The 15,012-nt window shown below is 43.4% G+C and overlaps 2 protein-coding genes across 5 annotated transcripts in view; one reads left to right on the top strand and one right to left on the bottom strand.

Moving 5' to 3' along the window:
- Positions 1 to 13,705, bottom strand: part of LOC110179098 (uncharacterized) — a 28,825-nt gene extending 15,120 nt beyond the window's left edge. Inside the window, exons 1-2 of one of the 4 annotated variants that reach the window (XM_020946483.2) lie at positions 13,290 to 13,705; positions 11,704 to 11,915 (exon numbers count right to left, since the gene is read on the bottom strand). The gene's annotated coding sequence lies outside the window, so the exon portion shown is untranslated. Of the gene's footprint in view, positions 1 to 11,703; positions 11,916 to 12,463; positions 12,745 to 13,289 lie in introns of those variants that run through there. The other 3 variants (XM_020946485.2, XM_086839079.1, XM_086839080.1) reach the window with 3 other exon arrangements.
- On the top strand, positions 10,028 to 11,095 carry LOC110179099 (uncharacterized). The gene is made up of 2 exons (XM_020946486.2): positions 10,028 to 10,438; positions 10,491 to 11,095. Exons 1-2 carry the CDS (start codon positions 10,240 to 10,242, stop codon positions 10,952 to 10,954), a joined length of 663 nt encoding a protein of 220 aa, XP_020802145.2. The 5' UTR covers positions 10,028 to 10,239; the 3' UTR covers positions 10,955 to 11,095.
- Positions 13,706 to 15,012: the final 1,307 nt, after the last annotated feature.

The raw sequence follows: 15,012 nt of genomic DNA, 5'->3' as shown, positions 1-15,012 counted from the left end.
GCACGGCGACAGGCGTGGGGGTAATGGGTTAGGTCCTGCCCAGCCTCTCCTGTGGGAGGAAGGAGGAAGGCGGAACGGGCGGCTGACACAGCTTGTTTGAAATGTTTAAATGCACAAATCAAATATGCAAGCAGTCCAAACTCTGGGACTGGCACGGGGCAACAACAGCACCTGATGTTAGAGGAGTTAACCCTGCTTAACCCCCTGCCCGTTCATGGCCAAATCCTTGCAACAGCTTCGGCTTTTAATTGGACACTGAGGATGGCAAAAAGGAGCTGCCAGCAGCCGGCAGCAGGACATCTGAAGAGTTGAGCCCGGGCAGCATCAGCACAATAATAAATAAGCGCAGGCATAAATGCGTGACATTATAATTGGAAACCAACAAAGCAGGGCGGTCAAAGCGGAGTGTGGGCGTGGTCCTGGTGACCTGGGAAACGTGGAAATTCTGGGAAATCCGGGTGGCCTGCGAGAAACTAGCAGCTAATGCAATTCACAGATGCATTTGTTTGAAAGTTGAAGCGAAGCTGAGAAAAAGGGGCTGGAATTTTTGGGCAAAAATATCCTTTAAATTAAGGGCGTTACACTTGAAAAACATATGCAGGATAGGAGTTTTATTTCATTTCAACTAATTGCAAAAAGTTGATGTGCCACAATAATTGCTTAAAATATAAAGTTTTATATTTTGTAAATGTTGTAAATTAAACAGGAAATGTTATACCTTTGGGATGGGTAACCAGGCAAGTTCTGGTTATAATTTGACAGGAAAATAGGACATTCTCCCAAGAAGCATGGGAAATAATATAGAAAACATGGCCATATCACTAAGAACAAGATATTATAATTTATGCTAAACAATATTTAGCGGAAGCAATCACATTTGATCTTTGCCTCTGCAATGGAAGGTTTCTTAATTATTTCTTGTACATATTACTTTCCAAATTAGTTTCGTTAATCTTTGGACTAGTTAGTTAGTTAGTTAGTTATTGCTATTATTTTTGCATTATTATTTTCTTTAAGTGCTGAAAAGGTGGCAGTTGTGTCAGTTGTATAGGAATTCGCGACTCGCTGTCTCTCTGGCGCTTTGTCCTGGATCTGTTCACGCTGCTCCCCTCACCCTCCACACCAGTCCCTTGCAATCGCATTACTTTACGTTGCCTTCATCTAAAAGGATAAAAGCAAAATAACAAATGCCAGCACAAACTCAAATAATGCACAGACAATTGTGTAAGCAACAGCAACAAGGACGAATGCCAACTCCAGCCGGAATGGGAGGCGACAGGATGGGACAGGACGGGACAGCACAGGCTGCACATGTGTGTGGAATCAGGACAATGGCAAAAGGAATCCCAAATGTGGCAGAAGGAGCTCAGCATGGAGACCAAGTCGGAGCCGGAGTCGGAGTCGGAGTCAGCGATGTGGCTTAGCATCCACTTGGCACAGGAACCAAGCCGGGCATCAATGCCTTTAAATAAACATGTGGAATATGCGGCCGCCCAGGACGAGCCAGACACCTTCCTCCTCTCCCTCCTTCTCTCTGGCCAGGATGACGACATCCACTGCCATTCGCAGCTAATCAATCAATTTTATTAAGCATTTTATTGAATTTACACGGCGGATGAGCCATGGGGAGGAGACCAGACAGGCAACAGAAACTGGACCAGGAAACAAGGGTCGAGCCATGCTGGCGGTAAAAATGCACTTAAAGAAAAGGAAAAGACTGGAAAAAATTTAAATTTCTAAATAATAACAGTGTTCCGAAGGTGTACTTCAAATTTCATGCACTTTATGCTAATATTTTGTGAAAATTTCACCTTTAAAAATTCTGGTAATACTGGAACAAAGGATGGAAACCATTCTTCTTCCATAATTTGTAAAAAAACAAAGTTTCAGGTTTAAAAAGAAGAGTTTCAATAGATTCTTTAATATAATATACCTTATCATCTGTATAAAAAACAAGGATAAGGTTAGGGATTATATTAAGTCTGCCTCAGGTTTCATATAACTAGCACATATTGAGGTGCCAGGATCCTATATAAAATAATCACTAATTAGTATAAATTTAATATCTTTTGGTGTATTCAGGGATTGGCATTAGTATTTCTAAAGAGATGGGCCTAGGAATGGTCTGGTCCTGGTCCTGGTCTTGGACACGTCTGTCTGCTTTGACTCATGTGCAATCCTTTAAGCTCTTATTAGAGCCAATTAAGAGGATATGTTTGTTTCTCAGCCTCACCCAGAGAGCAAAGAGAGCTCAGGGGAACTAAGGGGAATTCTAAAAAAAAAGAAAAATTGAAAGAGAGAGAGGATATAAAAAAAGAAAAAACAGAACAGAACTGGACAAGCGAAAAGGACAAATTGAGAAAAAATAGGTTCAGCAGGCAGCAAAGGACTTTGCCAGAAAACAGATATAAAAAAAGCAACTGCAAAAAAAGGTGCGACCTATAGCTGCCAAAGGATCTATGGGGCTTCGAAATCAACCAGGAGAGGGAAAAGAGTGACAACAAAGTAGAAACGAAATTTAATAGTAAAGTAACTATAGACGAAATTTCTGCCTAAAAATAATCAAAGCTCTTTACTCTTTTTCAATTCATATTTAATTTGTAAACTAAGTCCTTGAAATGGGGATTATATATATATATTTGTTATATAAGAGAATTCCTACAGCTTGGGCATATTTCATATTTATCAGAAAATCAGCGTAAAGTAAATCGATGCGAATGGATGCTGATGGTGGGATTAGTGGACAGGACTGGGGCATTCGCAGGATGCAAAGCTCGCAAAATGAAAAATCAAAAGCGAAAGCGGCAAACTGAAATCAAAACGAAAGCAATCAGTGCAGCTGACCAATGAATGGACATGGACACATGGGCAAAAAATAAATAAACCAAAGATGAAAATCAAAATCAAAATATCGAAAATAAATAAATAAAATTTCAATTTACACTCTTCTTTAAATGTGACGAGGTCGAAGGCCTAGTTGCAATCTTTAAGCCCATTCCTGCCACCCGCAACTTGCAGCTTGTAATCTGCAACCTGTAACAAAATATATTTTAAACAAAACAATAACAATAACAATATTCAGGGCGTAACCTAATAAACCAGCCCTTTTTGTGCAACTTTTGGCTTTTGCTTATCGTCTCTATCATCGATTGTAATATTCAAAAGCCACAATTTTAATTACGCATGTTGCCTTTCCAGCTTTCTGTTTTTGGTTTTTTTTTTTGTTTTTCCATTGTTTTGTTTAATTTTAGGTTGTTAAATAATCAAGGCAAAGACTCCGATGCCTGAGAAATTCACTTTAAAGCCAATTTATTTATTAGTTTGCGGCAATCAAAGTCTATCTAAGTAGCGTTTTGTACATATAATATTGTTGAGATAGTTGCAAATACTCTCTCGTTGCCTCATCAATTAAAGCTGCTTGACACAGTGGCATATCTCGGCAAATATGCAGCTTATCATATGTATTTGAAGGAGGTCCTTTTTGGGTGTCATAGGGACATAAGCCCCTATTTCCTTAGGCATGGTCTGCATTTAGCTTGCAATCGCCTTCGGAAATTGGGGCCAACTGGGCAAAGTTTATTCAAGTTTCTCCCAGAAGCAAGTTGTGTCTGCTAATTCCTTAATCTTCGAATGTTAACTACAGCGAAGGAGCGGCGGTTGCCAGGGTCATAACTCACTGGCTCCTTGTGGCAGCTGCATTGCAAGATGGAGAAGGAAATAAATAGGAAATAAATAAAAAAAAAACAAGCGAGCAAATAAAACAAACATCCTTAACTGGATAAGTGATAAAAAGAAGCCAGTAAATGGAACTGCTTGGGGGAGGCAGCTGTGTGGCATGTGCACTGTGCACAGGACTCCAGCCAGAAAAGGACACTGGGGACGCATTCAATTGCTGGCATCTGGGGGCCATTAGATGGAGTCTCATGGGGTCCCTGGAGACCAGGGGGAACAGGGAACAGGGGGACACACGCACTCGGATGCTGTGGAGTTCATGGACTGCCCTGCCCTGCGGTTGCAGCCCTTCAAGTCGCTGCATTGCTCCTGGCCAGAGGACACTTCATTAATGATCGACGGCACTGGCACTGCACTGGCGCCTGGGACCCCACCCAAGACCGACGCATCCTTTAATTTAATTGCAACTTTGGCCATTTGCCAAGCAGCAGGCTTGCCGGTGGCCAGTGGCCGGTGGCCGGACAGCAGGACCTGTCCAAGGACCAGTGCCCGCCGTGTGTGCTGGTCTGTGCATTCCTTATCTTTTCACCCAAATGCCTGTGCAGAATGTCACTAATCAAATTATGAAATGTTTGTTAACCGGCACACACACAATGAGCGAGCAATGATGATGGGCAGATGGATAAGATGGGCAAGGCCCACCTGGACATAGGACATTGGACACCGGACACAAGACACAGGAGACAGGACACAGGACACCGCAACCAAAAACCGCAATTGCATCCAGAAGTGCACACATAAATAGGCACAAAGATGCCTCTCTTGGCCGAAATGTTGCCACGCAACGTGGAACAGATGCAACCAAGACACAGGCCACCCACCCAACCCCCAAAAACAGCCGGAAGATATGGCTCAGACGTGTCTAGGCTTGATGGTTGGAGTTTGGAGCCAAACCACCGGCGGCTTTGGCATGGCCAAAATTTGTGGCTGTCAACGACACTGCCAAAGCCCACTTCAGAGGCTCCTTTTTGGCAATACCCAGCTCCCAGCTCCCAGTCCCTCCAGCTTGCGAATTGCGTGCAACAAGACCAAGACCAAGACGAAGACCAAGTCCTTTGTCTAAGCATCTTAACTTGGCCCAGGCGATGGCCGTATTCTCCCGAAAGCCAAGTGCGTGACCTCCACCCACCACCACCGCCATGGCAGCCGAAATCTGTCTGAAGAGGGTTCAGTTGCCGGGTTGCCCTTCTGGCCCTTCTGGCTGTTAGTGGCACACCAATTGATATGATGGCTTTCATCGGCTTTTGTGGAGGAAACTATTATGGCAAGGGCAATGGCGAAAAATTGATTCCGATTTATTAGTATTAGGTATAGGGGTTTTTTAAGAAATAGGTAAAAAGGTAAATAGATTTTGATAAGAAATTTAAGGGGGAAATAACTTGGTATTGTGACAGGATTAAACTATATACTACATCTTACTTTGGGTTAGTTTCTGTTGTTAATATCATACTAATTATTTTTACTACACTTTTACATTCTTAAAATCAACCTAAGCACTTTTCTAGTATTTCCCATACAACCAACATATAATCCCCTTCTGAAACATAAAAGATTCCCCTGAAGCTGGCTAATTGCAGGGTTGCCTGAAGCTTTTGCTGGTTTCGATTCCAGACCCTTGTGCATTCCAAGGACTTTGAACAATTTGTCTTTATGGTCAGGAACATACACAAAAAAATAACAGAGAAAGTTAAGTGAAAGAGTGGAAAACTCCCCACTGTTTTGGCATATTTCTGGTACATGTCTGTGGGCGAGTCCAGAAGCCAATATCCCATATACAGGACATGATGTGTGGGCGTGTTTATTGGTTTTCCACGCTTGAGTTATTGGCCAAAAAGGTCAAAGATGGCAACAGATTTTTGCCACTACTTTCGCTGGGTGGAGCGCATAATTCAATCATTTAGTCAAATAATCAATCATTCAAGTGAATCATTAATTAATTCAGCATCAACCATTTGCCTTTGACCCCAAAAACTCGCCATGGCGAAAGGCAGACATTGGGGTTGGATGGGTTTTCTAAGAGAGAGAGAGAGAGTGTGAGTGAAGCTGAAGGCGATGGTGGTCGATAGTGGAGTAGGGTCTCGTCCTGGTCCTCCTTTGGGTCGTGTGTATTTGTAATTAACTGTTATTTAATACGATTTGCTTGATTTCGTGGCTTGATGGAAAACAAAACTGTTTGGGGGGGCCCGGATTCACAGACGTCCCAAACTGCGGTTATCCACACCGCACCCACATCCTGTCCCGGTTAGGGCCTCTAGGTCCTTGCCCGGGGAACTCGGCAGCGATTTAATTTGCCAAAGTTCCTGACGCCTTCCTTTTCGGCCTCATCATTTGTTTGTTTTTGCCTGTCCGTCTCCGCCCTTCGACCCGGTCAGGTCTTCATCTCGAGCTCCATCTCCATCTCCGGCTCTGTCTCTGTTTGCCATTGATAAATGTTTGCCGGGGCCGATGTTCGTTAATGATGACACTTCTTGTTGTCAGCTCAGTGGAGTCACTTGGTGATTTGTCAGTGATAAGCGGGTCGAGTCCTGCTCGTCCTGACAGGTAAAGTCATGGCTGGGAGAAAGGACGAGTCGTAGCCTTAACCGGCCAAGTCCGGCTGATTAAGTGATCCAAAGCGGCTGAAGTTTGCCTTTCCAGGGATGACAATACAATAAGTTGATCGGGACACCAAGGACACAGCAAAGGGATGACAAGAACTTTCCTTGCAGCTATTCGAGCCAAAATCGACGGTTAAATATCCAGTAATTACAAGAGCTATTTACGAGGGCAAAGGCTTAAATTGAAGTGCAATCCAAATGGCGTTTTACATTTCACATTTTCGCATTTTATCCTGCGTTAGAGATAGAGCTCCATATAATTGTGTTTACATTAATTAATCTGTTTATTATGGGAAGATGGCGTATGCTGTTTGTGCAAAAATGAAACTAAAATAATATGTTACATTTTTATTTGTGAAAACTATGACCTAAAATACTGCAAAGTATTGTTTCAACTTTACACTGGAACGCTCCATCATTGGTGATTGAAAACGCACAAAAAAATCACTTTTAGGTAGAATATAAACAATAAAAATGCATATATTTTTTAGCTCAGTGTGACAAAAGTGGTAATTACTTTATAACAAATTCATAGAAACCTGGGAAATGCATAATTTAAAAGCATTTAATGGTGTTTTTCCAGGGCTCTCTCTTTTTTCATAATATTTTACATGTATATATATATTTTTTTGAGTAATATTCAACAAGTAACATTTTTGCTTGCTTTGAGCAACTAAAATGTATTCCTGTTCACTTCCGGCGGAGCCTTTTTTCTGGAAGCCCTTTCCTTGGGCCCTCGGCCTTGTTTACTTTCGGGTAACCCCTTCTGGGAGTCCCCCATTTTAATCAGTTTGCTTGCTCAGCTCTGCTCAGCTCCCAACTAATCCACCCGGTGAGAGAGAATGAGAGCTGGCGGCCAGGACGTACAGGGTACTATGGCAAAACAGGTTATAAAAACATGTGTAACTAGACGACTTACAAGGATCACGCACTCCAGTGACACTTAATGCCGCCACGTCTACACTGGGGAGAGAGAGAGGAGAAGGACGTAGGACGCCAGGACGAAGTGGAGGGCAAATGTCACCAACTAACACAGACAAACGCAATTAGCTTTTAGCCATCATAACATTATGAACGGCAGGCGACAGGCAAGCGACGACGAAGGAGACGACAACGATGGCGATGACGATGCCGTCTGAATGCTAACTGCTAATGACAAGGATGTGGATGACGGGGACGAGGACGAGCCAGGAGACGAGACTCATAGAACGTCGAGGGGATTCCGGCAGCTGAAACTGAAACTGAAACTAAGGCCGCACCAGGCCAAGTCAATGATGAAGTAGGAAAGGAGCCAGGAAAGGAGCTGCGGTTGCGATGAATGCCGAGCTCTGGGCGCATTATGCTGATGGTGAAAGAGAGGTCTAAAGAGGGACTCCAGGAGAGGAGACGGAGCAGGAGCCAAGCTCACGGATGGCACGCGGCTGCCAACAATGCTGTTAACTTGTGTCGAGATTAAAATAAGGACACTCGGTGAGCAGAAAAAGCACCACCAACTTGGCTCGCCCACATCCGGTTGGTTGGTTGGTTGGATGGATGGACGTGTCCCCGACGCACAGGATACCATACCCCAATCCCAGTCAGAGTCAGAGTCAGAGTCAGAGTCACAGTCGTCGTCCTTGCTGGTGGGAAGTTGACTCGCATGAGTTGCGAGCTGAAGCTTTGTTTATTATGGGAATGAGAATGGCAATGGCAATGGGAAATGGTTGATGGGTGATGGAGTTGCCTTTGACTAAGGGCCAAAGTGTCCGTGTCCGTGTCCTGTGGATGTAAGGTGGCTTGGCCCTTGGCCTCATCATCCAGCTGGCTTCTAAAAATTACTGCGTAAATGATGATATGAGATTTAGAGCATTTCTGCGGCATCATTCGACGGAAGCGGATACACGAGTACGGCTGCCTGGCTGGTTTATGTTGTCGCCACCGGAAGGAAGTTATTTAACACATCCCCACGCACACACACACACACACACAGAGGGAGTGAGAGCGACAGAGACGAAGGGCCAAGGACAGGGATTGTGTGGCACGATAATCATATTACGATTACGTCGCGTAAAATTTGCCCCACTGTCGGGTGAGTGAATGAGTGAGGTTTAAGTGGAAGTTACCAGCTGTAGAGAGAGGAAGGATGGTGATGGTGATGGGGATGTGAATGTGGCTGGGGAAGAGCACTGCATCAAATAATTATACATGTACCCACTAAACAGGACGAGGGACAGGCGTGCTTGGAATATAAATATACACTTGCCATGGAGCCAGATTATGGCAGAGTCCTCGTCCTAGGATAACACTCCACATCATCCCCCTCACATCCTGCTCCAAGCTCCGAGCCGTTTTTTTTTTGTTTCATAATTGTTTAATTTTATTTCATTGACTGTCGAGGACTCTCAGCGGGAAAACTGCTGTGAGCCGTGCCTGTCACGGTCGCCAATCGTTGTCAACGTCGAGCTTCCCTTTATCATTCCCCTCTCACAAACGAGATGCGGATCGCTTAGCATTAATGTCTTTCATTTATTGTCATTGTTGTTAATGTTTTCTTTCTCGTTTTTTGCGTTGTGCTGTGCGTGAGAAAAAAGCATTTGCATTTAAACGCTGGCAGGGCGGCGCAGAGATTTTGCTTGGATGATTTTTATTGCTCGTTTGTAGTAAATTTGGTGTGTAATTAGTGAGAAAAGGGTTATTATGTTCGTTAACGCGGCAAGCGGCTGGGATTTGGATACAGGACTTGAGCTATGTGGAACTGAAAGTGCTGATGAATCTGGGTCTTGGCCATGGCGACACAATGCCAACCAGGAGAGAGAGAGCAGCAGCAGCAGCAGGAGCAGGCACCACAAAAGCGACTCTGCCTCTGACGACCGGAAGGCTCTGGACAGGACACAACAGCAGCGAGGAGGAGCACCAGCCGAAAAAAAATGAAAGCAAAAAAAAAAACAAGGATGGCAACTGCACCGAAACCAAAACAGGCTAAACGGCATGGCAAAGCGAAATGAAATTGTGGTTCGCCAAAGTGGTCCTGGGTCCTGTACGGGGTCCAACGCGAGCAAAGGCCAGGATGAGAGAAAGCGAAGTGCAAATGGCTGGATGCAAATGGGAAATGTCTAAAAGTTGGCCAGAGCTTGCTAAGGTATATTAGACAAGTGGCAGCAGGAAGACTTCTAGATAACTCATCAAAAAAGGATCTTCTTCAAGAGAGACTCAACTGGGCTTAAAAGGAATGTAATTTCAGGTGAAACTTCTTTCTACACAACTATTTGTTTTTCAACTCCCTCGATGCGTTTACGAGGTATGGCCTAGGCGAAGCCTATCCTATCCCTCGTAGTGGATATAGGGTTGGAGGAGGAGAGAGAGCTCAGGGAAGGACGTGTCGCCTGGCCCAGATGAGAGTGATACAATGATAACCATGGCTCCATGGACTCCCAACTCCAGAGTGGCAATGGGGGTTAGCGCGTCGGCTCGTGGCTTGCTTTTATTTGTTGCATTTTTGCTGGCCCCGGCCAAGGAAATAAAATTTCAAATGTTATTTTCCTACGGTAGCCGCCAGCTCATGTCCTTCTCTCGTATATGTATGTGTGTGTTCGGAGTTCATCATTGACTTCGCCTCGAAGAACTCTCTCCCTTTAAGGGCAATGCAGTTGGCATAAAATTTAATTCACTATCCTTGGTGTCCCGGGATATTACGTGCCGTCAGCTTGGCTTCCTGTTTCAACATCTTAAACTCCAGACTATTCCAGGCCCAATCGCAGTGGCCTGGGCTAGGGATTTCAAAAAAACACGCATCGACAACAAATTCAAAATCCCAATGGTTGGCAGTCTGAGACGAAGCCCTGAACAAGTTGCACTGAACAAAAAACGAGACCCAGGACAAAGACAAACTCTTGTTGTGGTAGTTGGTAGCTAGCCGCAGGCTTAATCGAAAATGACCAGCCACGGAACTGGTAGCTCCAAGCGGGATGTAGCCTCCAGGGTTCAGCTGCAGTTGAATCCGGAGTTGCAAGTGTTGGTCAATCTCGGCGAGGAACCCAAGCCGGTCAATAGCAATAGTAGCTGCAGCAGCAACAGCAGCAGCAGCAGCAGCAGCAGCAGCAATTTGGAGGACAGTGAGGGCGATGCTAAAGGTAGAATGATTCCTATTCCATATCCATGTCATATATGCCCTTCTTCGTATAGTCGATAACCAACCCGAAGCGGAGGCTGGTTTGAATCTGGGCATCGACTGTGCCAGATTTATGTATAGTCCACTTGTCGGGAGCTCTGAGTCGGACTCGGAACTCGATCTGGACGATGTGGAGCTATTTTGCGAGGAGGCTCTGGCCCTATTGGCCCATGAGATTGTCTGCTGCGACTGTGACAGTGATATTGAGTCCGAGAAGGACGAAGAGGTGGAGTCCGAGTCCGAGATGGAGGAGTCGGGTTCAGATCAGGTCGAAGATTATGGCCAGGACAATATGTCGCATAATACCTATCAGCTGATGTTCAGCGAGGAGGATGAGGATGAACTACTAGACAAGGAGAACTTGGATGAGTGTCCCTATATCGTTGAGTCAGTCCTTTTGCTGGAAGAGGATCAGGAGAGTGAGGAGAAGTCTGATCCAAAGTCGGGAGACAGTCTGGGAAATCCAAAATCTGCATAAGAAAGCTCTCAACAAAGGTTCCTCAGGACCTAATCAGCAATCGATCAATTGATTGCTTGCTCATATTTTGTTAACTTTGTTAAAATTAATGTTATCAAAGAATTTCAAAGCTGATTAAATTGCCAAAAATGTACGAATTAATCAATGTATATTGCTAGTGCATTTTTGCTTTGATGTTTTTATAGCATTGTTAAAAAATTATCAGCGGAACAAAGACTTGATATATAATAATAATAAGATAATATAATAATCAATTTGGGATTAATATAATACACATCTCTTTAATAGAAAAGTGAAGTTAAAAACAAGCTTTATTAATTTCTACAATCCTTAGCAACTGCCTTCAAACGTCTTTTCTTTTAAATGAAACCTAAAACTTCTTTTCTCTTATAATATCCATAAAAACCAACTATTAAGCTGCATCAGGATATTCAATATCAACCTGTCATGTAAAACATTTCCAAGTAATTTCTATTTAATCCTTGGACTTTTATTTATATATGGTTAAAGCCAACAAAAAGAGTGTCAAAACCTAAAACTTCTTTTCTCTTATAATATCCTTAAAAACCAACTATTAAGTTGCATCAGGATATTCAACATCAACCTGTCATGTAAAACATTTCCAAGTAATTTCTATATAATCCTTGAACTTTTATTTATTTATGGTTAAAGCCAACAAAAAGAGTATCAAAATGTAACCCGATCAAGCCCCCAATTCACCAGAGATCTCTATTTGCATTGTCACTTACCTGTTCGCACTCGAAAAGTGGACGGATGACTGGGGACACCCGTGGGAACTGCTCCTGGTGATGGCTGCCTTCAACGGTGGCAACAGGCGAGGAGCTCTGCAGATGCTGGCATTTAGTATTTAATATTTCCCCTCTGCTGCTGCTGTTGCTGCCAGTCTTTAATTGCACTTGGCCATTGTTGAGGGCTTACTGTTGAGGGTAACTGGCAGAAACTAAAACATGGACAAAAACGGAAGGGAAATTGGCAAGGTGAGGTGGCGATAAATGAAATACAGGCATTTGGGGAGCAAAAGCAAAAGCGAAATGTTTGTGTTTCCCGATGATGATGATGAGCATTCCACTTGCAACACCAATGCCACTTTTGCCACTCCTGCTCCTGCTCCAGCTCCAGCTCCAGCTCCAGTTCCTCTTCTCCAGCTACTCCTCCACTGCACTTGTCGTAATCGTTATCGGCGTTTCGGTGTTGGCTTTCAAATTGCCCGCGACCGCGTCAAAGTGACCGCAAAACTAGCTGAACGGACAACCGGCGAGCAGGCAGGACTAGTGACCAGGGACCAGAGACTATCGACCATCGACCATTGACCATCCCACCGGCAATCGACGACCGCAGGTCAGTTGTGTAGCCTGAGCCTGGTTTGGGTTCCTGGTCCTTTGTGTGCCTTTTTTGGGGCTTAGTTCGGATCAGCAACTGTTGCGGCGGGGAGGCGCCCTCTCTCTGAACACACAACAACCAAAAAAAAAAAAAGAAAAAATCACTCACCTCACCTCACTCACACACGCAGCGACTGTTCAAAAAAAAAAAATAAACATAAACGAGAAAAAAACAAGAAAACAAGAGACAAACAAAAGGATCTCCTCACTAAATTAGAAACTAGCAAAAGGAGTCGAGAACTTGTCGAGATTGGCGAGCCACGCACGTGTCCGCATCCGCATTCGCAAATTCGCATCCGGTACCCGGTACTGATGTCAACAAGCTACCACACGCAACTAATTCAAAAAATCCAGCGAACGGATTACGGAACGGATCCGCTGAGCGGCCGCAGTGGCCATGCCGAATGCCGAGGACATGTCCCGACTCCGATGGCATCGCCAATCGTGGAGCTCGATGGGGCACGAACTTGTGGCCGAGCATCGCACGATGCCATGCCGAATGTCCTTTCGTTGAAGACCGATGATTCAGTCGCTCGTAATATCCTTGCCAGCCAAACAGTCGTTGGTCGCCAGCGGAGCTGTTCGCACGTGGCCCCGGCATATCCTTTTTATCCCTTTATCCTCTCTCTCTCTCTCTCTGTCTCTCTGTCTTCCTTTAGAGCGAAAAAGGATTGCCTTTGCCTGCCGCTGGTCCTGGTCCCCGTGTGTATTAACGTGTTGTGCGTATTATTTAAAAAGCAGCTTAACCTGCTTTTGTGACCTTTTCCCTTTTGGCCAGCGGCAGGAGCTCGAGCAGGAGCTGGAGCTGAAGCCAGGGGCAAAAGCCCCACATTTGTCCAGTTTTATCGATGGAGATGGATAGACTGTGCGCCTGTGTCCTGTCTGGCATGCGTGTTGATAAATGAGTTTTTATTTTGATTTTATTCACTGTTTACCTTGTTTTTGCATATTCATTGAAGGGGCGGCTTGGGACTTGGACTCTCTGCCACCGATTTCGATTTCGATTCCGACAGCGCACTGTAAATCCCTGCCTTTGGTCCTTTGGTCTGTCGTCGCTGAAATGGTTTTCAATTTATTAGCAATCAGTGGCATTAACAGCGGAAAGCAATGTTGCTGCTTTCCCCCGGCGAACGCGGATTCCCCCACTCGGATTATGACCTGAGTCGGTCAGATGGTCAGATAGAGGAAGCCCCAGTTGTCACTGATCATTGGTCATGGTTTTTGGGTGACCCGTGACCCCACGATGACGATCCCACGATGGAAGCCAAGTGGTGGCAGCTACTTGTGCTGGTCATAGAATGAAAATCATGGAAATATAGCTTAAAGCAAGTCAAAGAAACTAATTAAGAACTAAAGGGAATGAGCTAAGTTTTATATTTGAAACAGGAAATGAAACTAACTTCAGGATGCCAAAGTTTAAATACCCTGGCAGTTTGCATTGTAATTAAAGGATCAAATGGGAAATCGATCATTGCTTAAATATTCGCTTTTTAAAAAACGATATTCTTTCAAACAAATCCAAGTTGAAAATGTTCATAGCTCAGCCAAAATAGCCCTAATTTAAATTCGGAAAGCGTTACAATGTTAGTTTTTATCAGGTTAATAAATCTGCATACTCAATTTAAAGTTTACCATTTTTTATCAAATTTTTTTTTTTAAATAATTAAAAGTTTTAGAAAAATTGTTTTTTTCTGTCAGAGATAGCTAGAAAGTTTTGCCTATTGATGCTGATTAAGAATATATATGATTCATAGGGTCGAAAATGGCTGTTTCACATTTTTAGAAGCTTCTGACTGAAATTACAAATCTCGAATATACATATTAATTTATATTGTTTTAATTATTAATGATGGAATTTCATGGCCTGCAAAAGTTAGCTTCCCTTCTTAATGAATTTTAATTTAAATGTTGGCGGTTATATTTATGTGTTACCTTTTTCTTTTTACAATTGTGGTATTTTACATTTTTATAAAAAAAACATTGATTACTTACAATTTAAATTATGTTGTACAAAAGGTTGTTGTTGTTGCTGATGTATAATTGTTTTTTTTAACGATTTGAAATTGCTTGAAATTTTATCAAAATTGAATTATATTATGTACAAAGCTGTAATACAAACGAAAAGGAAAACAGGTTAATTTAGAAAAATCAGCAAAGAAGAATTGTTTTTATAGAAATATTTTTCATTCTTCTATTTAAAAATAAATTTTAACTTTATGTTCGTTGACTAAAGCTGTTTGCCAGAGTTAGTAGAAGCCTGTATAGCTAATATTTACTGTGTCACTTCCCAATTCTTTTACATACATTAAATTTTGTTCCTCTTTTGCCCATACCTTCTTCTCCGATTTCAAAATTATTCGATGCAATATCGGAATATATGAACATACAAGATTGTGGTGTAATTAATGCATTTGGAAATCCAGAAAACTTCTGAATTTCTTCAAAATTTACAACTTGTCTAAAGAAAAAAACCTTCCCTTTGATTCGCGAACCCATGATCGAATTTTCACCGTGGAATTGTGCCCAATATGCGGCCTAATGCGCTCAACCCGGAACCGCAGAGGCGGCAAATTGGTCAAGTCGGTAGAGTAGGTTACCGGCTCCTGGCTCCCGCATCCTGACCACGTACGTAGCCCGCGTCTAGTGGCTGCAATTCCC

This window comes from Drosophila serrata, unplaced genomic scaffold (genome assembly GCF_035046125.1).
Source record: "Drosophila serrata isolate PLE 108 unplaced genomic scaffold, ASM3504612v1 contig_362, whole genome shotgun sequence".
Lineage (NCBI taxonomy): Eukaryota > Metazoa > Arthropoda > Insecta > Diptera > Drosophilidae > Drosophila > Drosophila serrata.
This window is presented reverse-complemented; position numbering and strand designations above follow the sequence as displayed.